At 40.9% G+C, this 23,957-nt stretch overlaps 1 protein-coding gene across 2 annotated transcripts in view; it reads right to left on the bottom strand.

The window, feature by feature from the left end:
* itga11b (integrin, alpha 11b) overlaps positions 1 to 23,957 on the bottom strand; it is a 91,037-nt gene that overhangs the window by 53,157 nt on the left and 13,923 nt on the right. Inside the window, exons 2-4 of one of the 2 annotated variants that reach the window (XM_021565519.2) lie at positions 11,617 to 11,682; positions 11,096 to 11,162; positions 3,482 to 3,593 (exon numbers count right to left, since the gene is read on the bottom strand). In XM_021565519.2, the coding sequence (XP_021421194.1) occupies positions 3,482 to 3,593; positions 11,096 to 11,129 (146 nt within the window). In that variant the 5' untranslated portion in view covers positions 11,130 to 11,162; positions 11,617 to 11,682. The remainder of the gene's footprint in view (positions 1 to 3,481; positions 3,594 to 11,095; positions 11,163 to 11,616; positions 11,683 to 23,957) is intronic. The other variant, XM_021565510.2, reaches the window with a different exon arrangement.

Here is a 23,957-nt window from a genome sequence, read left to right as displayed (position 1 = left end):
TTATTTGAGTCTTATCTGACAGATAATTCTCAAACCACAGGCAAGACACCTGATGCAGGCCTATTTCAGCCAACCTTTATGGGGTAGTGGGAAACATCTCAGCTCCAGGCAACATCTCAGCTCCTGTTCTGATGTGTATGACTGTATGGAGTCTGTTGGGAGGAACACAATCCTATTGATATCCAGGTGTACTCTTCTTTCATCCAAATACAGTGCTTTCAGAAAGTATTCACATCCCTTGACTTTTCCCACATTTTGTGTTACAGCCTGAATTTTAAATGGATTAAATTGAGATTTTGTTTCACTGGCCTACACAAAATACCACATTATGTAAAAAATAAAGTATTCTATTCTTTTGTTATGGCAAATTTGCTTATCAAGTCACATAATACGTAGCATGGACTCACTCTGTGTACAATAATAGTGTTTAACCTCTCTAGGGGGTGGGATGCTACTGTCCCACCTGGCCAACATCCAGTGAAATTGCAGAGCACCAAATTCAAAAACAGAAATACTCATTATAAAAATTCATAAAACAAGTGTTAGACATCGGCTTAATTATTAACTTCTTATTAATCCAACCACGGTGTCGGATTTCAAAAAGCATACCATGCGATTATCTGAGGACAGCGCCCAGCTCACAAAACATTACAGACAGTGACCAGCCAAGTAGATTAGTTACAAAAGTCAGAAATAACAATAATATTAATCACTTACTTATGATGATCTTTGTATGGTTGTACTCACAAGACCCCCAGTTACACAATAAATGTTTGTTTTGTTCAATAAAGTCCCTCTTTATATCCAAAAACCTCTGTTTTGTTGGAGCGTTTTGTTCAGTAATCCAATGGCTCAAAGGCAGTCACAACAGGCAGACGAAAATTCCAAATAATACCGGTAAAGTTTGTAGAAACATGTCAAACGATGTTTATAAATCTTCAGGGTGTTTTTAGCCTAAATAATTGATAATATTTCAACCGGACAATAGCGTCGTCAATATAAAAGAAAAACAAGAAAGGCACGCTCTCAGTCGTGCGCAGCAAACAGCTCTGGGGACATCCCACTATCCACTCATTCAAAGTGGTCATTCTCCCTCATTTTTCAGACTAAAAGCCTGAAACAATGTCTAAAGACTGTTCACAACTAGTGGAAGCCATAGGGAACGGAATCTGGGTCCTATCCCTTTAAATGGTGGATAGGCTTTCATTGGAAAAACAGCCATTTCAAAATAATGGCACTTCCTGGATGGATTTTCCTCAGGTTTTCGCAGACATTATTTTAACAGTTTTGGAAACTAAAGAGTGTTTTCTATCCACATCTACCAATTATATGCAAATCCTAGCTTCTCAGCCTGAGTAGCAGGCAGTTTACTTTGGGCACGCTTTTCATCCGGAGGTGAAAATAGTGCCCCCTACCCTAGTGAGGTTAACGTGATTTTTGAATGAATAACTCATCTCGTTACCCCACACATACAATTATCTGTATGGTCCCTCAGTCGAGCAGGGAATTTCAAACACAGATTCAACCACAAACACCAGTTAGGCTTGCCATTGCCTCGCAAAGGAGGGCATCTATTGGTAGATGAGTAAAAAAAAAAAAAAAAAAAAGCAGACATAGAATATCCATTTCATCATGGTGAAGTTATGAATTACACTTCAGATTTCACCCTGAGGCCAATAGTGACTTTAAAACAGTTCAAGTTTAATGGATGTGGAGAAAACTGAGAATTGTACAACATTGTAGTTACTCCACAATACTAACCTATATGACAGAGTATATGACAGGAAGCCTGTACAATAAGGAGCTAAATTAAAACGGCAAAAAATGTGACAAAGAAAGGAATGTTATGTCCTGAATACAAAGTGTTGTGTTTGGGGCAAATCCAACACAACACATCACTGAGTAATACCCTTCATATTTTCAAGCATAGTGGTGGCTACATCATGTTAGGGTATACTTGTTATCGGCAATGACTAAGGAGTTTTTTAGGATAAAAAGAAACGGAATAGAGCTAAGCACAGGCAAAATCCTAGAGGAAAACCTGGTTCAGTCTGCTTTCCAACAGACAATGAGGGACAAATTCACCTTTCAGCAGGACAATAACCTAAAACGCTGGCCCAAATATAGACTGAAGTTGCTTACCAAGACAACATTGAATGTTTCTGAGTGTCTAGTTACAGTTTTGTGCAAATATTATACAATCCAGGTGTGCAAAGCTCTTGGAAACTTACCATTTAAAGACTCACAGCAGAAATCACTGCCAAAGGTGATTCTGACATATTCTAACGTATTGACTCAGGGTTGTGAATACTTATCTAAATAAGATGTTCTGTATTTCCTATTATATGATAAAAAATATATAAAAAATAAAATCATGTTTTTACATTGTCATTATGGGGTACTGTAGATTGGTGAGGGAAACATATTTCATCCATTTTGATTTCAGGCTGAAACACAACAAAATGTGGAAAAGGTCAAGGGGTATAAATACTTTCTGATTCATTGACACGCAATGATCTCTCATTGCGTGTCAATGAATCAGAAAGTAATCAGAAAGTATTTATACCCCTTGAGCACTATGTTTTCTGGAAGAGGTATAAACCCACTAAGCAAGGACAGACTTTTTTTGGTGCAGTCTGGACCGGCCTTGATTTCAACATCTATGTTTGGTTCAGATTTGGTCCTGTCCTGCCTTGTTTTGGCACAAACATAGATGTCTATGATAGGTTCAGATTTGGTCCGGTCCTGCCTTGTTTTGGCACAAACATAGATGTCTATGATAGGTTCAGATTTGGTCCGGTCCTGACCAAATCTGAACCAAGCATAGACGTCTATGTTTCACAAGTTTGAACAGCACAGTACAGTAATGGGGAGGACAGCAGAGTACGGGACATTACAATAAAGAAAAGTAAAGTATAGTTTACTCTAATGTAGTCTACTCTAATGAATTAAACTGTAGTGTACTGGATTAAACTATTGTACTCTACTGTACTTTTCTCTTCTGAATTAAACTTTACTGTATTGTACCGTACTCAACTGTACTCTACTGAATAACACTCTGTCCTGTACCATACTATACTGTATGCTATGCTGAGCTGAAATATGGCGTACTGTGCTGAAGATTTGGTCTGGTCCGGACCTAACACATTTTTTCTTGTTTTGGGAGGACCTCAAAAATACGTATTTTAAACATCAGGAAAACACATATTTTCACCTTTCATTCAGAACCTAAAATGAACTTAACTTTAACGCCTGGAAAATACATCTTGTAGACATCCTTTCAACTTCATTTTGCTTGCTGGGAACAGTAATAACGTTGTCCAAAGCCTTTCTGAAATGCTTTCCGAACTTGTCCAAATCTTTGGGTGATGATGAAATCAACTTTTTCATTTTACAGTGATTGGAAGATTGAGTGGGGAGGAAGTGATAGTGATTTAGAGTGGAAATATGAGCGAGAGAATATAGAAAGAGTGTGTCTTACCACTTCCGTCCTCCTGCCTCATGCTGCTGTACTGTGTACCCAAACTGGGCCTCTTTGGAGCCTTCAATGATCTTGTACTTCTTTGTGTCAAAATTGAAGCATTGCCGAAGGCCTAGAAACACACACAAAACATTGTATAAGCATTTAAAAGATTAAGTACACTGAATGAATGTAATTACACCACTATTGCGTTGCATCTCACACTCGACGGGCTTACCAATCACTTGCACAGTGAGAGGAGCAAACTTACCAGTAACACGTTACAATAAGTTGCTCCTATTAATATGTAACTACCCAGTAATAACTGTAGTAATAATAGTAGTTACATAGATGTCACTAAGTAATTACATGGTAATAAGGTTGTGTAGCTCTCAAGTATTACACATTTGGAACACGAAATGTGCAATTGCACATTCACTTGCTGAAGGTTAGTCCACATGTGTAACTACTGATGTTACGAAACATTTTCTTGTTCCACTATGTAACTAATGTTGTGTAATTACACGCTTGATATCAAAAAGAAGTAACAAAGACAAATGGAAACAAATTTGTGCTGATTTGGTACTCAAGCGTCAATTGGTTTAGTCGTGACTCTTGGTTGACAGTGTTGGGGGATGGGTAATGACCCATCAACCAAGAGTCAAAACTAAACCAATTCACCTTGGTGGTGTGCAGACTGGTTTTATATTATTCTTCATGATTTCGCACAAACCAGAAAAAAATGCCACAATATGTCTGTGAAACTATGTATTCACAGTATTATGAATGAATTGTGGTTTATTTGGTAGCATTTCGCAGTGTGACTGATTTTACTAATTGTATTAGTACTGTACAAAGTTAGAGGTGCGGTATTTGATAGATTAGCCCGCTCCCACAACCTCAGGTTTCCAGTGGGGAGACCGGAGGTCAACCTACCCCCGCCCCCCTCCCCATCTCATACTTCTGAGTGGGAGACCTTCCCAGGCAGTAGCATGCCTAGCTTACAAACTAGAATCAGGGTGCCCACTCCGACATAGTTAATTGACCCACAGTCCCACACGGTGACATGATATCACTGATGTGACGTGCAAATGAGCAATAGAAAACTGATTGCGGAAATTGTCACCATTCCAAATGTTTTTGTGCGTCGCCCCCTTGCACATATCGCCTATTCTTAAATTCGCCACTGACTCCAACCAAAATCCGACCTTGTTGCACATAACTACAAGGTGCCACTACTATCGAATTCACATAATAATACCAGGATTTATAAATAGGCTAGGACCTTATTTTCAATTAGTTTATTTCTATATTATGACCTGGCTCAAAAGCTAGGGAGTTAAAAAAATGTTTTTACCTTTATGTAGCTAGGCAAGTCAGTTAAGAACAAATTCTTATTTTCAATGACAGCCTAGGAACAGTGGGCGTTCAGGGGGAGAACGACATATTTCTACCTTGTCAGCTTGGGGATTCAATCTTGCAACCTTTCGGTTACTAGTCCAACGCTCTAACCACCAGGCTACTTGCCAGATATACTTACATAGGATATACTTGTAATTATCATGTACCTACCCAGTAGTAGGAAACTTAATGTAAAGTGAAACCCAGTTGGGTATAACCTTTATAATTACTATGTAGTTTAAATGTAACAACCTTTGCAGACAATAGGCTAACCAGGCGAACATTAGGTATAACCCATTCAGTTACATTGTGCTTGTAATGTAGCAAATCTTTGACAACCAACTTAGTTGTAATTACAATGTTGGTACAAGGGATATACATATATTTACAATGTACTTGCCCAGGAGAAGCAACTTAATGTAAAGTGAAGTGACATTGTTAATGACTTGGTAGTTCCAATGTAACAACCTTTGCAGACAATAGCATAACCAGGAGAAATAAGGAGACAAGAGAAAATCCTTCAGTTTAAATTTTCTTTAATGGATTTGACAAAGATTCATATTCAAACTAGGGCTGTCAAACGATTAAAATAATTAATAGAGTTAATAGCTTTAGTTAATCACGATTTAAGAATTTGTTCAAATTTGGCCCTAAAGCAGTGAAGAGTTTGCAATATTAGGTTTTGATTGTCAGGGGGGAAAAAACACAAACTAATCTGCATCGGAATGTTTTTAATGGCATTTTCACCATAAACAACACAAACGTCACTAACAGACAGCTATTATGTTCTTGAAGTTGAACACGCGCGTGCATAAACACACAGACATACACAAGTACTGTTAAACCTTCAGGCATTCTAAATTAGTGTTCTCCCAATTTAGGATTGGAGGGTTGACTATAGGAAACCAATAAGTGGCTCTATGGATACAAAGCGCTTTATACTTGTCCAACAATGTTCTGAATTCCACAGAAGACAATAACAACAGATCATCCAGGTCTGAGTTTATGTCAAATATAATATCGCTGTTAGATCTTGCCCAGGCTACTTATCCATGTACTTCAACATAAACTTGTCACAAGCTGCTACTACTACAATTGGGATCATTTGCTTAAATCTTTTGACCCAAGAAGTACAACAAAAACAGTAGCTGGCTAAATGCAATGATTTTAATCATGTTCTGATTAAAATCGTTGTGGGAAGTTAGTTGAATCAAGAGGCCATGGGATTGTAAACATTCTTCTGGTTAGCTAGCTAACGTTAGCATAACTAGCTACTTCTGTACAAATTATGTTTAACAGTTTAAGACAATGCGGCACTGTTTGAAAATAAACAAATTCATGCAGAGCCGTAGGAAAACGTGAAATCTTTCAAAGCAGCCGCACTGAATGGGTTTACCAGACATATTCATAAGTTAATGTCATAGAAAAACTCTAAAAAGTTTTGCAATGTTAAAAAAGCAGGCCTCTGTTATTGGAACAGTTGACATGGTACCTCACCCAATTTCAGCCCGTTTGTCTTTGTTTTGTCTAGTGAAGTCAGTCACAGTGGTCTCCTAGCTACAGTGTACAGACCCTCATCAAACAAGCCTATCAACAACTATGTTTGGTTGCACCAGCACATTTTTGTTTGATTCTGCACTTGGTTTCTTTCTTCGCTCATCATCCTCTCCTGCCTACCTGTTTGCTTGCCTCACAAGAGAGCGAACACAAATTTGAATGGAAACAAGGTATGTGTCAGTAAAAGCAATTTAATAAAAGCAGTTTAGTCGTCCTCTAAAACTAGGTAGATTAATAAATGCGGTCAAATTTTATTTGTCACATGCTCCGAATACAACAGATCTTACAGTGAAATGCTTACTTTACAAGCCCTTAACCAACAATGCAGTTAAGAAAATACCAACAAGAAAAAGAACGAGAGAGAGAAGAAAAACAAATAATTAAAGAGCAGCAGTAAATAACAATAGCGGGGCTACATCCCAGGGTACCAGTTCAGAGTCAATGTGTCAATGTGCGGGGGCATTGGTGTCGAGGATATTATGTACATGCAGGGGGTTATTAAAGTGATGAGAGTAGAAGCCTCTTGGACCTATATTTGGCGCTCCGGTACCACTTGCTGTGCGGTAGCAGAGAGAACATTCTATGACTAAGGTGGCTGGAGACTTTGACCATTTTTAGGGCCTTCCTCTGACACCTCCTGGTATAGATGTCTTGGATGGCAGGAAGCTTGGCCCCGGTGATGTACTATGCCGTACGCACTACCCTCTGAGGTATCGGAGGCAGAGCAGTTGCCATACCAGGCAGTGATGCAACCCGTCAGGATGCTCTCGATGGTGCAGCTGTAAAACCTTTTGAGGATCTCAGGATCCATGCCAAATCTTTTCAGTCTCTTGAGGGGGAATAGGTTTTGTCGTGCCCTCTTCACGACTGTCTTGGTGACCCGTCGATGAGAATGGGGTTGTGCTCAGTCCTCCTTTTCCTGTAATCCACAATCTTCTCCTTTGTTTTGATCACGTTGAGGGAGAGGTTGTTGTCCTTGCACCACACTGTCAGGCCTCTGACCTCCTCCCTATAGGCTGTCTCATCTTTGTTGGTGATTAGGCCTACCACTGTTTTGTCATCAGCAAACGTAATGATGGTGTTGGAGTCGTGCAGTCATGAGTGAACAGGGAGTAAAGGAGGGGACGAGCACGCACCCCCGTGTTGAGGATCAGCGTGGCGGATGTGTTGTTACCCACCCTTATCACCTGGAGGCGGCCCGTCAGAAAGTCTAGGATCCAGTTGCAGAGGGAGGTGTTTAGTCCCAGGGTCCTTAGCTTAGTGATGAGCTTTGATGGCACTGTGGTGTTGAACGCTGAACTGTAGTCAATGAATTGCATTCTCACATAGGTGTTCCTTTGTCCAGGTGGGAAAGGGCAGTGTGGAGTGCAATAGAGATTGCATCATCTGTGGATCTGTTGGTTCAGTATGCAAATTGGAGTGGGTCTAGGGTTTCTGGGATAATGGTGTTGATGAAAGCCATGACCAGCCTTTCAAAGCATTTCATGGCTACAGACGTGAGTGCTACGGGTCGGTAGTCATTTACCTTAGTGTTCTTGGGCACAGGGACTATGATGGTCTTCTTGAAACATGTTGGTATTACAGACAGGGAGAGGTTGAAAATGTCAGTGAAGACACTTGCCAGTTGGTCAGCGCATGATCGGAGTGCCTGGTAATCTGTCTGAATGTTGAATGTTGAATGTTGACCTGTTTAAATGCCTTACTCATATAGGCTGCTGAGAGCGTGATCACACAGTCGTCCGGGACAGCTGATGCTCTCATGTATGTTTCAGTGTTACTTGCCTCGAATGCAGCATAGAAGTTATTTAGTTCGTCTGGTAGGCTCATGTCACTGGGCAGCTATCGGCTGTGCTTCCTTTTGTAGTCTGTAATAGTTTGCAAGCCCTGGCACATCCGACGAGCGTCGGAGCCGGTGTAGTAGGATTTGATCTTAGTCGTGTATTGGAGCTTTGCCTGTTTGATGGTTTGTTGGAGGGCATAGCGGGATTTCTTTCCAGCTCATTGAAAGCGGCAGCTCTACCCTTTAGCTCAGTGCAAATGTTGCCTGTAATCCATGGCTTCTGGTTGGGGTATGTATATACAGTTAATTATTGATAAAGCCAGTGACTGATGTGGTGTACTCCTCAATGGCATTGGAAGAATCCCGGAACACATTCCATTCTGTGCCAGGAAAACAGTCCTGTAGTTTAGCGTCTGCTTCATCTGACCACTTTTTTTTATAGACCGAGTCACCGGTGCTTCCTGCTTTAATTGTTAGAGTTATGGTTTGATTTGCCAAATGGAGGGCGAGGGAGAGCTGTGTATGCAATCTGTGTGTGGAGTAAAGGTGGAGTTTTTTTCCCTCTGGTTGCACATTTAACATGCTGATATAAATTCGGTAAAACTGATTTAAACTTCCCTGCATTAAAGTCTACGGCCACTAGGAGCACCGTCTCTGGATGAGCGTTTTCCTGTTTGCTTATGGCGGAATACAGCTCATTTTAGTGCCAACCTCGCTCTGTGGTGGTTTGTAGAGAGTTACAAAAAATACAGATTAAAACTTTCTAGGTAGATAGTGTGGTCTACAGCTTATCATGAGATACTCTACCTCAGGCGAGCAAAACTTGGAGACTTCCTTAGATATCGTGCACCAGTTGTTGTTTACATAAATGCATAGGCCCCCACCCATGTCTTACGAGGTTGCTGTTCTGTCTCACCAATAGAGTGTATAACCTGCTAGCTGTATGTTAATGTCGTCGTTCAGTCATGACTCGGTGAAACACAAGATATTACAGTTTTTAATGTCCCGTTGGTAGGATATACGTGCTTTCAGTTCGTCCCATCTATTTTCCAGCGATTGAACGTTAGCTAGCAGAATGGAAGGCAAGGGCAGATTAGCCACTCGTCGCCTGATCCTCGCAAGCCACCCTCATCTTTTGCCTTGAAATCTCAGTATCCTTCTCCAGCGAATCACGGGGATCAGGGCCTTTCCATTGTTTTTGACTAGTTCCATTGACCTCTTTATGGCATCTATGATCCAATCTTAGCTAGCTAACGAAACTGCTAACATTAGCTTTAGTAGCCTAGCTAGAAAACTAGCTAATTAACCTTAGGTTGATGTAATCATGCAGCCAGCAGCTAACATTAATAATTTAGACTCACTAAATAAACGATCTGCTGCTATCCAAGGCCAAGGGATACTGAAGTTCCTGAAAAGGTTAGTCACCCAGTTTGTTAGTACAATAATGTTGGCATATTACTTTATTTCCACTGCTGTTGATTATTCACAAATGTTTGTGGCACAAACTTCTGTCATTAAAGTAAAAAATAATTTAAAAAATATCCGCCACAAAGCAGTCTACACAGACAATATTAACACATTTGTCCAACCATAACAGATGGATGGCTAACAAATAAAGAGAGAATTGATGGATTCTAGCACCACCATAATTTTCACAAACACTGAGACAGGCAGTCATCATGGCATCAGTCTTTTTCGACTAGCTAGTGCATAGTGAGACCTACTGATATGAACTGGTAATGCAGATTTGTTAGAATAGAGCAGGGTTCCCCAACTGGCCCACAGGCCAGCAATTTCATTTGGCCCCTCAAGTTTTGAAAAGTTGCTGATTTGAATCCCTGAGTCAACTAGGTTAAAAATTCTATCGAGGCACTTAATCCTAGTTGCTCTGGATAAGAGCATCTGCTAAATGACCAAAATGTAATTTTCAATAAAAATGTCGAAAGTAGTTGTTCTAATGATTGAATAAATGGATTTTACATGCAAAGTTCCTCTGCTCGGACATTGTTAATGCTTGCAAGATCTTACAACCTCTGGATAGGTTTTTTATGTATCAGCTGACCACATCATATGTTATAGCAATCTGTAATTTGATGACACAGTCGATGATGTGGCATGCAACCATTGGTTGATGCATGCAACGTCTGAGCAGGGGAACACAACTTAAGACAACAGGATTGTAATATCCCATAACTCTTTGCAAGCCTCCCATGAGGTGGCACCACAGGTTCAGAAGTGGTGTGGCAAATTTCATATGTGTCTTTTCTGGGGCCTGGAGTTTTTCCTGATCTCATGACCTGGTCAGGTAAAACTCTGGGCCCTATTCATAGGCTATGATAAAATATTATTATTATAGATAGCTTCCCTTTTCATCTTTGCTATAACTATAAGGCTGAGATTTTTCTTGTCGGGTCATATGGATTGGAAACACTCCTGGCCTAAGGTGGATCCAACCCTTCAAACTACCACAAACCTTTATTATTAATTCTGAATCTGATTTCAAAAGAGCCAGAGACAACAACTTCAATGGACAACATACTCTGTAGTTTAATGAATTACTATGGCAGGGCTGAGTGTTACGCAAAGAATGGTTAAATGTCTTTAAATATTAATTTCACTCTATACACACACAAAGTTAAGCAGTGGAATTTGAAAAATAAAAAAGACACGTTTCAATGTAGAAAATTGTTTTAATTTTGTCATAAAATCTATTATTTGTTCATCGGATTACAGTGATCTACAATTATTTGTTCTGTAACCATTATGTAATGTAGGGTTACATTTAACACTATACACAGTAGAATTTGTAACAAGGCGGGATTACATTTAACACTAAAGTATACACAGTATACTTTGTAACAAAGTTGTTTTTATGTGTAATTCATAAAACCACTAACCTTGTGTTGTTGTCCTGGTCTCCATCTGGCTCATCAGAGGTTGGTTCCCTGGTGCTCACTGTAGGAACTGATTGCCATATATATTCAATCATTAAAACAACTACTTTCAAGATTTTCATTAATAACAATATCCCTCTTTTCATGAAGTAGATTTGATTGAGTGTCACTCGTTCTATTCCACTCTATTCTAACCAAATCTACATTACCAGTTCATATCAGTAGGTGTCACTATACACTAGCTAGTCCAAAAAATACTGATGCCATGATGACTGCCTGTCTCTGTATTTGTGAAAGTTTTGGTGATGCTAGAATCCATCATTTCGCTTTTTATGCATTAGCCATGAATTTGTTATGGTTGGACAAACGTGTTCATATTGTCTGTGTAAACTGCTCAGTGGTGGAATCTGTAGGGTTTTTTACTTTAAAGACAGTGAAATCTGTGCCACAAACACTTGTGAATAATCAACAACAGTGGAAATGAAGTAATATGCCAACATTACTGGACTAACTGGCTGACTAACCTTTTCAGGAACTTTAGTATCCCTTGGCCTTGGGTAGCAGAAGCAGATCGTTTCATCTTCTTTATCCTGTGCCAAACACATTTATTCGGTGAGTCTAAATGATTAACATTATTTGTTGGCTGCATGACCGCATAAACCTAGCTAGCTAATGTTAGATAGCTAAAACAAAAAGCTGGCCAGGACTTCCCAAACTCGGTCCTGGTGGCGCCACACCAGATTGAAAAGTACTGGGGCAAATGCTGTCTCACCACCTTTTTTCCCAGCGGCTCTGCAACCACCGACTGCTTCCTCATTACTGTTTGTCTAAGATGGCAAATACGATGCAACCTAAAGGGTTAAACCTAAAGGTCTCCTGTCTTTTCATTTCTCCTGGTTAGCCTATTGCCTGCAACGGTTGCCACATTACAAGGTTACGCCCAACTAGATTTCACTTTACATTAAGTTGCTTGCTCCTGGGTAGTTACATGATTATTACGAGTATATCCTATGTAACAATATTGTTCTTACATTACACTTGATTCGGTATAGCCTTTGAGCCAGGTCATAACATAGAAATAAACTAATTGAAAATGACCGGTAGTTAATGACAAGGGTGTGCCTTGTTGCAATTGTTGTTACAAGGTCTCAGCCTGTTTATCATCCCTGGTGTTACATGTGGATCCGATGGTAGTGGCATCTTGTAGTAGCTGTAACATACTGTATGTGATACTTTAGATTTGTGTATTTGTGACAGGATTAGACCTGACCTCTGGTAATCAGTGGACTCCCGATTAACATGTGGTAATGATCAGCCAAGAGGCACGCATACCCATAGTCATTAAAGAGAGTGGGAGAGAATACACTGGAGGACAAAAACCCCTATGAAAGTTGATCAAAGAACAGACCCTTCAGTGGAGAGATTGCTTCTCCTCCTCTCCTCTCCTCCCTCCTTTCCTTTCCTCTCCTCTCTTTACTATGTTCTCTCTCAGCTCTTGACAAGCACACGCCACACATTGGGACAGGAGCAGCTCCCTCTGGTTTCAATTTAAATGTTTATCAGGAAAGGTTACTTGAAAGACAGAAATGGGAGGGAAACAATTTTTCTTGATGTAGCAAAAACACTCCTAAAAAGGAGTATTAAAATGATGTCACATGGTCTTTTAAGTTTATTTTCTTCTGCAGGAAATGGTGAACAGTAGAAATAGATGTAGCAGATGAGAAGAACGTCCTCTTGAATAAAACAGAAAGGGGGTGAAGTTGATCTGACTTCCTTTAAATCCCCCTCTCCCTCTTCACTCCTTACGTGGATCTCCTTATTGCACTTGACTTTTCAAGTCCTCTAACATTCTCGAACGAGAATACGATGTTGAGGACTGGTCCAGTGAGACTACTTGGACCAGAGTAATTGAGTGTTGTCCTGGCGATACTTGGAAATGTATATAAAACAGAGTAGGTTCTTAACGAGAGCACAAAATAGAAACAAAAGTAATTGCAGAAAAGGCACGTGGCACTGAGTTGGGCAATGTTGTCAGCTTGCTGTCTGAATTTATAGAAGGAAAAAAACGATCACTCAGGGGAGTGACAGAAATTGAGGCTGTTGGGAACTCTTAAAGGAGGGAGAGAAAGGGAGGGAGGGAGGGAGAGAAATAGCTTTAAATGTCATCATACTTAAATCAGACGCAGAGCTCCTTCTCCTCCTCTGTCAGGAACAACACAATAATATTAGTCTGTTACTCAAGAAAATTATATTTGACACATTCAGAACTCTGGGAGTTGTCCTGAATTCATCAAGCTTAGAGGAACATATCACTTCATGATAACTGGCCCACCTTTTGGCCCTCTTTGCTTCACAGTGTGACACGCTGAGTATTTCAACACCTAAAATGGGAACGCAAGGATTTCTCGGAAGTGAGCCTTTAGCACAGAAATCAAATCAAAGTTTATTAGTTGCGTACACCAGTTACAACAGGTGTAAACAATGCAATGAAATGCTTACTTAAACTAAAGCTCCCTTACCAGTTACAACAGGTGTAAATGATGCAATGAAATGCTTACTTAAACTAAAGCTCCCTTACCAGTTACAACAGGTGTAAACGATGCAATGAAATGCTTACTTAAACTAAAGCTCCCTTACCAGTTACAACAGGTGTAAACGATGCAATGAAATGCTTACTTAAACTTAAGCTCCCTTACCAGTTACAGCAGGTGTAAACGATGCAATGAAATGCTTACTTAAACTAAAGCTCCCTTACCAGTTACAACAGGTGTAAACGATGCAATGAAATGCTTACTTAAACTAAAGCTCCCTTACCAGTTACAACAGGTGTAAACGATGCAATGAAATGCTTACTTAAACTAAAGCTCCCTTACCAGTTACAACAGGTGTAAACGATGCAATGAAATGCTTACTTAAACTAAAGCTCCCTTACCAGTTACAACAGGTGTAAACGATGCAATGAAATGCTTACTTAAACTAAAGCTCCCTTACCAGTTACAACAGGTGTAAACGATGCAATGAAATGCTTACTTAAACTTAAGCTCCCTTACCAGTTACAACAGGTGTAAACGATGCAATGAAATGCTTACTTAAACTAAAGCTCCCTTACCAGTTACAACAGGTGTAAACGATGCAATGAAATGCTTACTTAAACTAAAGCTCCCTTACCAGTTACAACAGGTGTAAACGATGCAACGAAATGCTTACTTAAACTAAAGCTCCCTTAATAATGCAGTCCAAATCTCAAGATCAATAATAATCAATAACAAGTCATTTAAATAAAGTAGTATGCAATAACAAGTCATTTAAATAAAGTAGTATGCAATAACAAGCAGAATAAATGTGTATGCAGAGGGACAGATCGGAAGTTTTCCTGCCCCTGGTAAGAATGGCTGGCAGCAGAGCTGCTGTAGCCGAGTCTAGTTAGGAACTATGTGAGCTATGAGTCCCTTAAAAGGAGAAGAGATACAGACATCTGCCCCCGATATACTATAGAGTGAGATTCCTTACTCTACCCACCCAAATGTACAAATGACCAGTGTGTTTAAAAACACAGTGAGCTGTGAGGCTGTCTTGCACGGGTGTCAACAAAGCAAGTTCTGATCAGTTTGGCTACCTGGGAAAATAAACATTGGGGGAAAACAAGATGATTTGTAGTTAGTCCGTGCCCTGAGGTTGCATTACTTTGTTAATGGCTGAATGGAATTTGCTTCTGTTTGTGGAGGAACTGCATTTATCTGAGCTGTCTCAGGGACTTGGCACAGTGGGGAAACCTCAGTAAGATCCAGACCAGACCAGACATTGGACCTGAGAAAGTCTCAAAAGTCATGGCTCAACTCCCACATAGCAAACGTTTCAATACAGGGCTGTTTTTCTGCTTAACAGTCAGACACTTGGATGATCCTCTCTGGCTCTTAGAAGTGTTTATACTTTTTAAATAATTTTTCAGAGGCCATCTGAGATTGTCTGTCATTTTCATTCTTATAATTCCATACTTTTCTAGATGCTGCTTGGGTGTCACCATGTGATGCAATGATTTGAAGACATTTGAATGGTAGGTTTGCTTTTTCTATATTACTTTTGTAATATATAATATTATACAGCCCCAGGTGGAAGTAAATAATTGTCTTTCAGTAGTATTTTCACAAGACACTTCCCACTGGGCACAAACTGGTTGAATTAAAGTTGTTTCTACGTCATTTCAACGTTAAAAAAATCTATGAGATGACATTCAATCAACTTGGAAATCTGATTGGATTTGCACCAAGTCATCAATTTAATTTAGCCAAATCCAATGACAAGGTGACATTTTTGGTGGATTACCTGTTGAATTCAAGTTAGATGACACTTCAACCAAATGTGAATTAAAACTAGATGTTAAACTGACAGCGTAGCCTAGTGGTTAGAGCGTTGGAATAGTATCCGAAAGGTTGCAAGATCAATTCCCCGAGCTGACAAGGTACAAACCTGTCATTCTTCCCCTGAACAAGGCAGTTAACCCACTGTTCCTAGGCTGTCATTGAAAATAAGAATTTGTTCTTAACTGACTTGCCTTGTAAAATAAATAAATCTGTGCCTAGTGGATTGGTTTAATGTCAAATAGTATATAAATGGTTGAGAGAGAGAAAAAATGATGAGGCAAATTCTTAATATTCCTCTCAGTAATATTAGAAGACAGACAGTCTGCCCACAATAATAAACCCAGTCTCAATCACATCCTGGCACACAGTGGAGCTACGACACAGACCGACAACTACTGGCACAGCATCACTCACTGCAGCTTAACATTGACAACACAGACTTATGATAACCTCACCCCTTCCCACATGTAATGGATGTGGTTCGGTGAACCACACTTGCGTGATGAGTAACCTTGCCTGACACCGGAAGAATTGTGTTGGTTCCCTAGGTTAATGCCTAGGCTTTAGCTCAGCGGCCTAACACAGTCTTGTTTAAAGCCAGGGTTTGAATCCAGCTAGTCACAAGCAGGAGGAAAAGACAAGCACACACTAACTAATATGACCATACACTCATGTACCTCTCTAACCTGTCCTGCCATACCCTGATCAGTAGATCATGGACTGGTTATTATTACCTACCAAGAGCACACAAAGGAGAGTAAGATATGGGCTGCCAATAAGTGTTGTCTGATCCATTTAGAAAGGCTGATCAATCCCCCTCTGAACTCACTCCTGCTAGAAGGGAATGCACCTACAGGACTGAAGAACACACCTGTTTTAGAAACCGTTTCCAATAGTTCAGTAATAAGCTATATGCAGCTATGTATAATATATATGCAACTGAAGTGTAAGCCCAGCTACTGTACTCCCTCTTCTGGTAGGAATTTGATTTTCCTTGGTCTTTATCACAACAGTGCCCATGATTCCAAACCCTGCTTTTACTGTGCTAAGGACGCCAGATATGGTTGTCTATCTCAAATAAATATGAAGAATAAGTAACTTCACAGAAGGGGCATAGCATAGAGTCTCTGCCAATAGAACTCTGAAATCCATGTGTATTTTCAGGGTCAGTGACGACCAGCCTCCTTCTCCCCCAGTAGTGAACCCCACTCAGGAGACCAGGGCCCAGTTTGTCAAAACTTTTCATCTGCATCAGAATGATCCGAATTCTGTAATCCTCTTTTTTTACGATCCAGGATCAGTCGATATGGCTGTTTTTGAGCTGTTTCAGAAAATGATCGGATACGACCTTGTGATCCAGATACCACAATATCAAGATCACAGGGCTTTAAAACAGGTCTACACCTTGCCATCTACTGAACATGTTGTGGTACTACTTCTACACTGCCATAAGGAAACAGAGATGAGTAAACTGCATGAATAAATGTACCTTGATTAAAAATAACTAAGCCTGCATAAGTAGATGCGTTTATTTGACATTTCTCAATATACAGTGCCTTGCGAAAGTATTCGGCCCCCTTGAACTTTGCAACCTTTTGCCAAATTTCAGGCTTCAAACATAAAGATATAAAACTGTATTTTTTTGTGAAGAATCAACAACAAGTGGGACACAATCATGAAGTGGAACAACATTTATTGGATATTTCAAACTTTTTTAACAAATCAAAAACTGAAAAATTGTGCGTGCAAAATTATTCAGCCCCCTTAAGTTAATACTTTGTAGCGCCACCTTTTGCTGCGATTACAGCTGTAAGTCGCTTGGGGTATGTCTCTATCAGTTTTGCACATCGAGAGACTGACATTTTTTCCCATTCCTCCTTGAAAAACAGCTCGAGCTCAGTGAGGTTGGATGGAGAGCATTTGTGAACAGCAGTTTTCAGTTCTTTCCACAGATTCTCGATTGGATTCAGGTCTGGACTTTGACTTGGCCATTCTAACACCTGGATATGTTTATTTGTGAACCATTCCATTGTAGATTTTGCTTTATGTTTTGGATCATTGTCTTGTTGGAAGACAAATCTACGTCCCAGTCTCAGGTCTTTTGCAGACTCCATCATGTTTTCTTCTAGAATGGTCCTGTATTTGGCTCCATCCATCTTCCCATCAATTTTAACCATCTTCCCTGTCCCTGCTGAAGAAAAGCAGGCCCAAACCATGATGCTGCCACCACCATGTTTGACAGTGGGGATGGTGTGTTCAGCTGTGTTGCTTTTACGCCAAACATAACATTTTGCATTGTTGCAAAAAAGTTCAATTTTGGTTTCATCTTCCACATGTTTGGTGTGTCTCCCAGGTGGCTTGTGGCAAACTTTAAACAACACTTTTTATGGATATCTTTAAGAAATGGCTTTCTTCTTGCCACTCTTCCATAAAGGACAGATTTGTGCAATATACGACTGATTGTTGTCCTATGGATAGAGTCTCCCACCTCAGCTGTAGATCTCTGCAGTTCATCCAGAGTGATCATGGGCCTCTTGGCTGCATCTCTGATCAGTCTTCTCCTTGTATGAGCTGAAAGTTTAGAGGGACGGTCAGGTCTTGGTATATTTGCAGTCGTCTGATACTCCTTCCATTTCAATATTATCGCTTGCACAGTGCTCCTTGGGATGTTTAAAGCTTGGGAAATCTTTTTGTATCCAAATCCGGCTTTAAACTTCTTCACAACAGTATCTCGGATCTGCCTGGTGTGTTCCTTGTTCTTCATGATGCTCTCTGCGCTTTTAACGGACCTCTGAGACTATCACAGTGCAGGTGCATTTATACGGAGACTTGATTACACACAGGTGGATTGTATTTATCATCATTAGTCATTTAGGTCAACATTGGATCATTCAGAGATCCTCACTGAACTTCTGGAGAGAGTTTGCTGCACTGAAAGTAAAGGGGCTGAATAATTTTGCACGCCCAATTTTTCAGTTTTTGATTTGTTAAAAAAGTTTGAAATATCCAATAAATGTCGTTCCACTTCATGATTGTGTCCCACTTGTTGTTGATTCTTCACAAAAAAATACAGTTTTATATCTTTATGTTTGAAGCCTGAAATGTGGCAAAAGGTCTCAAAGTTCAAGGGGGCCGAATACTTTCGCAAGGCACTGTAACAATTTACCACATACCTACAGGGGCTTGCGAAAGTATTCACCCCCCTTGGCATTTTTCCTATTTTGTTGCCTTACAACCTGGAATTAAAATGTATTTTTGGGGGGTTTGTATCATTTAATTTACATGACATGCCTACCACTTTGAAGATGCTAAATATTTTTTACTGTGAAACAAACAAGAAATAAGACACACAAAAAAGAGAACTTCAGCGTCAATAACTATTCACCCCCCCCTCCCTCTCTTGGGATATGTCTCTATAAGCTTGGCACATGTAGCCACTGGGATTTTTGCCCATTATTCAAGGCAAAGCTGCTCCAGCTCCTTCAAGTTGGATGGGTTCCGCTGGTGTACAACAATCTTTAAGTCCTAGATGTTCCATAATGTTCCAAGATGGTGTAGCAGTCTGTTTTTGTCTTGTCCCTTTATATATATATATTTTTTTTTTCCTTCGTATGTATTTCGTATATATTTTTATATTTTTAATCTCAATTTCCATCTACGGACTGAACATACTCTCCTGCATCCCGCCTCACCCAATGTGGTATGGATCTACTATTTTTTATACTTTAGAACCAGAACCCCCATCAGAAGCTAGCCAGCTAACTAGCTGCTAGCTAGTAGTCAGTTAGCCACTGCTAGGAGTCATCACAGTTAACTCAAACATCAGCCAGCCTCAGCCAGGTCAATTCCTACCACTCTGCACAGCGCGATATCAACCCGGAGCATATCGGACTGCTTTTTTACTACCACATCTTCCCGGATTCCTACCGCAAGCTATGAACCTTTACACCGAATCATCACAGCTAGCTAGCTGCTATCCAAATGGCTACTCCTGGCTAACATCTCTGTCCCGAAGAAAGCACCAGTTAGCCTGGAGCTAGCCTCGAGCTAGGCCCATCTCCCAGATAGCCAAAGAGATCCATTAGCCAATTCCTGGGCTACAATACCTCAGTTGCCAATCGGCCTGGACCCCTTTACTTCCGACACGGAGCCCCGACGATCCATCACAACTGGTCTGCCGATGTAACTGCCCGAAGGGGTTTCTACAGGCCCTTCCATTGCGACGTCCCCAGGAGGCCTGCTAGGTGTCTGAATCACTGTGTCTCCAGCACGCCTAGCTACTCACTGGACCCATGATCACTCGGCTACACATACCTCTCCCTAATGTCAATATGTCTTGTCTACTGCTGTTTTGGTTAGTGATTATTGTCTTATTTCACTGTAGAGCCTCCAGCCCTGCCCAATATGCCTTAGCTAGCCCTTTTGTTCCACCCCCCCCCCCCACCCCCCCCCCCCCCCCCCACACATGCAGTGACCTCACCTGGCTTAAATCATCACTCAATGCCTAGATTTACCTCCACTGTACTCACATCCTACCATACCCTTGTCTGTACATGATGCCTTGAATCTATTCTTCCGCGTCCAGAAATCTGCTCCTTTTACTCTCTGTTCCGGACGAACTAGACAACCAGTTCTTATAGCCTTTAGCTGTACCCTTATCCTACTCCTCCTCTGATGTAGAGGTTAACCTAGGCCCTGCAGCCCCCAGCATCGCTCCCATTCAACAGGCGCTCTCATTTGTTGATTTCTGTAACCGTAAAAGCCTTGGTTTCATGTATGTTAACATTAGAAGCCTCCTCCCTAAGTTTGTTTTCTTCACTGCTTTAGCACACTCCATCAAACCGGATGTCCTAGCCGTGTCTGAATCCTGGCTTAGGAAGGCCACCAAAAATCCTAAAATTTCCATCCCTAACTATAACATTTTCGGACAAGATAGAACTGACAAAGGGGGCGGAGTTGCAATCTACTGCAGCGAGAGCCTGCAGAGTCCTGTCATACTATCCAGGTCTGTGCAAAAACAATTTGAGCTTCTATGTTTAAAAATCCACCTTTCCAGAAACAAGTCTCTCACCGTTGTAATAGACCCCCTTCAGCCCCCAGCTGTGCCCTGGACACGTATGTAAATTGATTGCCCCTCATCTATCTTCAGAGTTTGTACTGTTAAGTGACTTTTTTATGGCAGTTTTGGAGCCGTGGTTTCTTCCTTGCTGAGCGGCCTTTCAGGTTATGTCGATATAGGACTCGTTTTACTGTGGATATAGATACTTTGGTGCCTGTTTTCTCCAGCATCTTCACAAGATCCTTTGCTGTTGTTCTCGGATTGATTTGTACTTTTCGCACTAAAGTATGTTAATCTCTAGGAGACAGAACACGTCTCCTTCCTGAGTGGTATGACGGCTGCGTGGTCCCATGGTGTTAATACTTGCAAACTATTGTTTGTACAGATGTACGTGGTACCTTCAGCCATTTGGAAATTGCTCCCAAGGATGAACCAGACTTGTGGAGGTCTACAATTTTTTTCTGAGGTCTTGGCTGATTTCATTTGATATTCTCATGATGTCAAGCAAAGAGGCACTGAGTTTGAAGGTAGGCCTTGAAATATATCCACAGATACACCTCCAATTGGCTCAAATGATGTCAATTAGACTATCAGAAGCATCTAAAGCCATGACATAATTTTCGGGAATTTTCAAAGCTGTTTAAAAGGCACAGTCAACTTAGTGTCGGTAAACTACTGACACACTGGAATTGTGATACAGTGTGTATGTGAAATAATCTGTCTGTAAACAATTGTTCGAAAAATTACTTGTGTCATGCGCAAAGTAGATGTCCTTACCGACTTGCCAAAACTATAGTTTGTTAACAAGAAATTTGTGAAGTGGTTGAAAAACTAGTTTTAATGGCTCCAACCTAAGTGTATGTACTGTTCCGACTTCAACTGTATATCCATCCTGCCCTGCCTTATTAACATCTTTGAAAGCCATGTTAACAAACAGATCACCGACCATTTCAAATCCCACCATACCTTCTCCAACATGCAATCTGGTTTCCGAGCTGGTCATGGATGCACCTCAACCATGCTCAAGGTCCTAAACGATATCATAACCGCCATCAATAAAATACCGTACTGTGCAACCGTCTTCATTGACCTGGTCAAGGCATTCGACTCTGTCAATCGCTGCATTCTTATCGGCAGACTTAATAGCCTTGCCTTCTCAAATGAATGCCTCGCCTGGTTCACCAACTACTTTTCAGATAGAGTTCAGTGTGTGAAATCGGAGGGCCTGTTGTCCAGACCTCTAAGCATCTCCAATCCAAAAATAAATCTAGAATTGGATTCCTATTTCGCAACAAAGCCTCTGTCCCTCATGCTGCCAAACATACCCTCGTAAAACTGACTATCCTACCGATCCTTGACTTTGCCGATGTAATTTACAAAATAACCTCCAACACTCTACTCAGCAAAACTGGATGTACTCTATCACAGTGACAGACGTTTTGTCACCAAAGCCCCATATACTAGCCACCACTGCGACCTGTATGCTCTCATTGTCTGGCCCTCCCTACATATTCGTCGCCTAACCCACTGGCTCCAGGTCATCTAAAAGTCTTTGCTAGGTAAAGCCCTGCCTTATCTCAGCTCACTGGTCACCATAGCAACACCCACCCCGTAGCATGCGCTCCAGCAGGTATATTTCACAAGTCATCCCGAAAGCCAACACTTCGTTTGGCCGCCTTTCCTTCCAGTTCTCTGCTGCCAATGACTGGAACGAATTTCAAAAGTCACTGAAGCTGGGGTCTTATATCTCCCTCTCTAACTTTAAGCATCAGCTGTCAGAAGAGCTTAGCGATCACTGTACCTGTACACAGCCAATCTGTAAGTAGCACAACCAACTACCTCATCCCCATATTATTACTTAATCTCTTGCTCTTTTGCACCCCAGTATCTCTACTTGCACATCATCATCTGCACATCTATCACTCCAGTGTTAATGCTTAAATGTAATTATTTCACCTCAATGGCCTATTTATTGCCTAACCTCCCTACTCTTCTACATTTGCACACACTGCACATACAATTTGCTATTGTGTTACTGACTATATGTTTGTTTATCCCATGTGTAACTCTGTGTTGTTGTTTTTGTCGCACTGCTTTGCTTTATCTTGGCCATATCGCAGTTGTAAATGAGAACTTGTTCTCAGCTGGCCTACCTGGTAAAATAAAGATGAAATCAAAATAAAGAAGTCATACCACAGATTCTCAATTGGATTGAGGCTGGGAATTGACCAGGCCATTCTAAGACATTTAAATGTTTCCCCTTAAACCACTCGTGTGTTGCTTTAGCAGTATGCTTAGGGTCATTGTCCTGCTGGAAGGTGAAAATCTTTCCCAGTCTCAAATCTCTGGAAGACTGAAACAGGATTCCCTCAATGATTTCCCTGCATTTAGTGTCATCCACCATTCCTTCAAGTCTGACCAGTTTCCCAGTCCCTGCCAGTGAAAAACACCCCCACAGCATAATGCCACCACCACCATGCTTCACTGTGTGGATTGTGTTCTCGGGGTGATGAAAGGTGTTGGGTTTGCTCCAGACATAGTGTTTAGTTTTGAAAACGCAAAAACTACATTCAATCCTAATTATAGTTCAGGTTAGGGCTGTGCTTGTCATGATATTTTGTCAGCCAGTAACTGTCATGCAAATGACTGCCGGTTTCACTGTAATTGACCGCTAATTAACATAAACACGTTTAGCATCTCTGGGCTCCTACGCATACAAGTTGCTGATGCACGCCTTTGGAACATCTAGGTCTACATTTTAAGAAGTCGAATGGAGCGACTATTGTCTTGAGGGAAAAGTGATAATTTGAAACAGGTCCTATAGGCTACACTTAATTAATGAGTTAAGTGTTACTTTTGTTGTGATAGGCCTACATACCTGTGAATGTCTTAGAAATTGAAATGACGGTATAGGGACAGAGTTTAGTCACAATTCAACGGATCAGACATGAGGCACAATGTGGCAGGGTCTAAAGGAAATTACGGACTACAAAAATAACACCAGCCACTCACAGACACCGACATCTTGCTTCCAGACAAACTAAACATCTTCTTTCCACGCTTTAAGGATAATACAGTGCCACTGATGTGGCCCGCTACCAAGGTCTGTGGGCCCCCCCTCTCCTTCCCCGTGGCCGACGTCAATAAGACATTTAAACGTATTAATCCCGGCAAGGCTGCTGGCCCAGACGGTATCCTTACACACATCCTCAGAGCATGCGCAGACCAGCTGGCTGGTGTGTTCCAGTCTGCTGTCCCCACATGCTTCAAGATAGCCACCATTGTTCCTGTACCCAAGAAGGCAAAGATAACTGAACTAAATTACTATTCTTTCATCATGAAGTGCTTTGAGAGACTAGTCAAAGATCATATCACCTCCACCTTACCTTCCACCTTAGACCCACTTCAGTTTGCATGCCGCCCCAACAGGTCCACAGACGATGCA

Source organism: Oncorhynchus mykiss, chromosome 2, assembly GCF_013265735.2.
Source record: "Oncorhynchus mykiss isolate Arlee chromosome 2, USDA_OmykA_1.1, whole genome shotgun sequence".
Classification (NCBI taxonomy): domain Eukaryota; kingdom Metazoa; phylum Chordata; class Actinopteri; order Salmoniformes; family Salmonidae; genus Oncorhynchus; species Oncorhynchus mykiss.
Note: the sequence above shows the minus strand (reverse complement) of the source record. Positions and strands in the feature narration are given on the sequence as shown.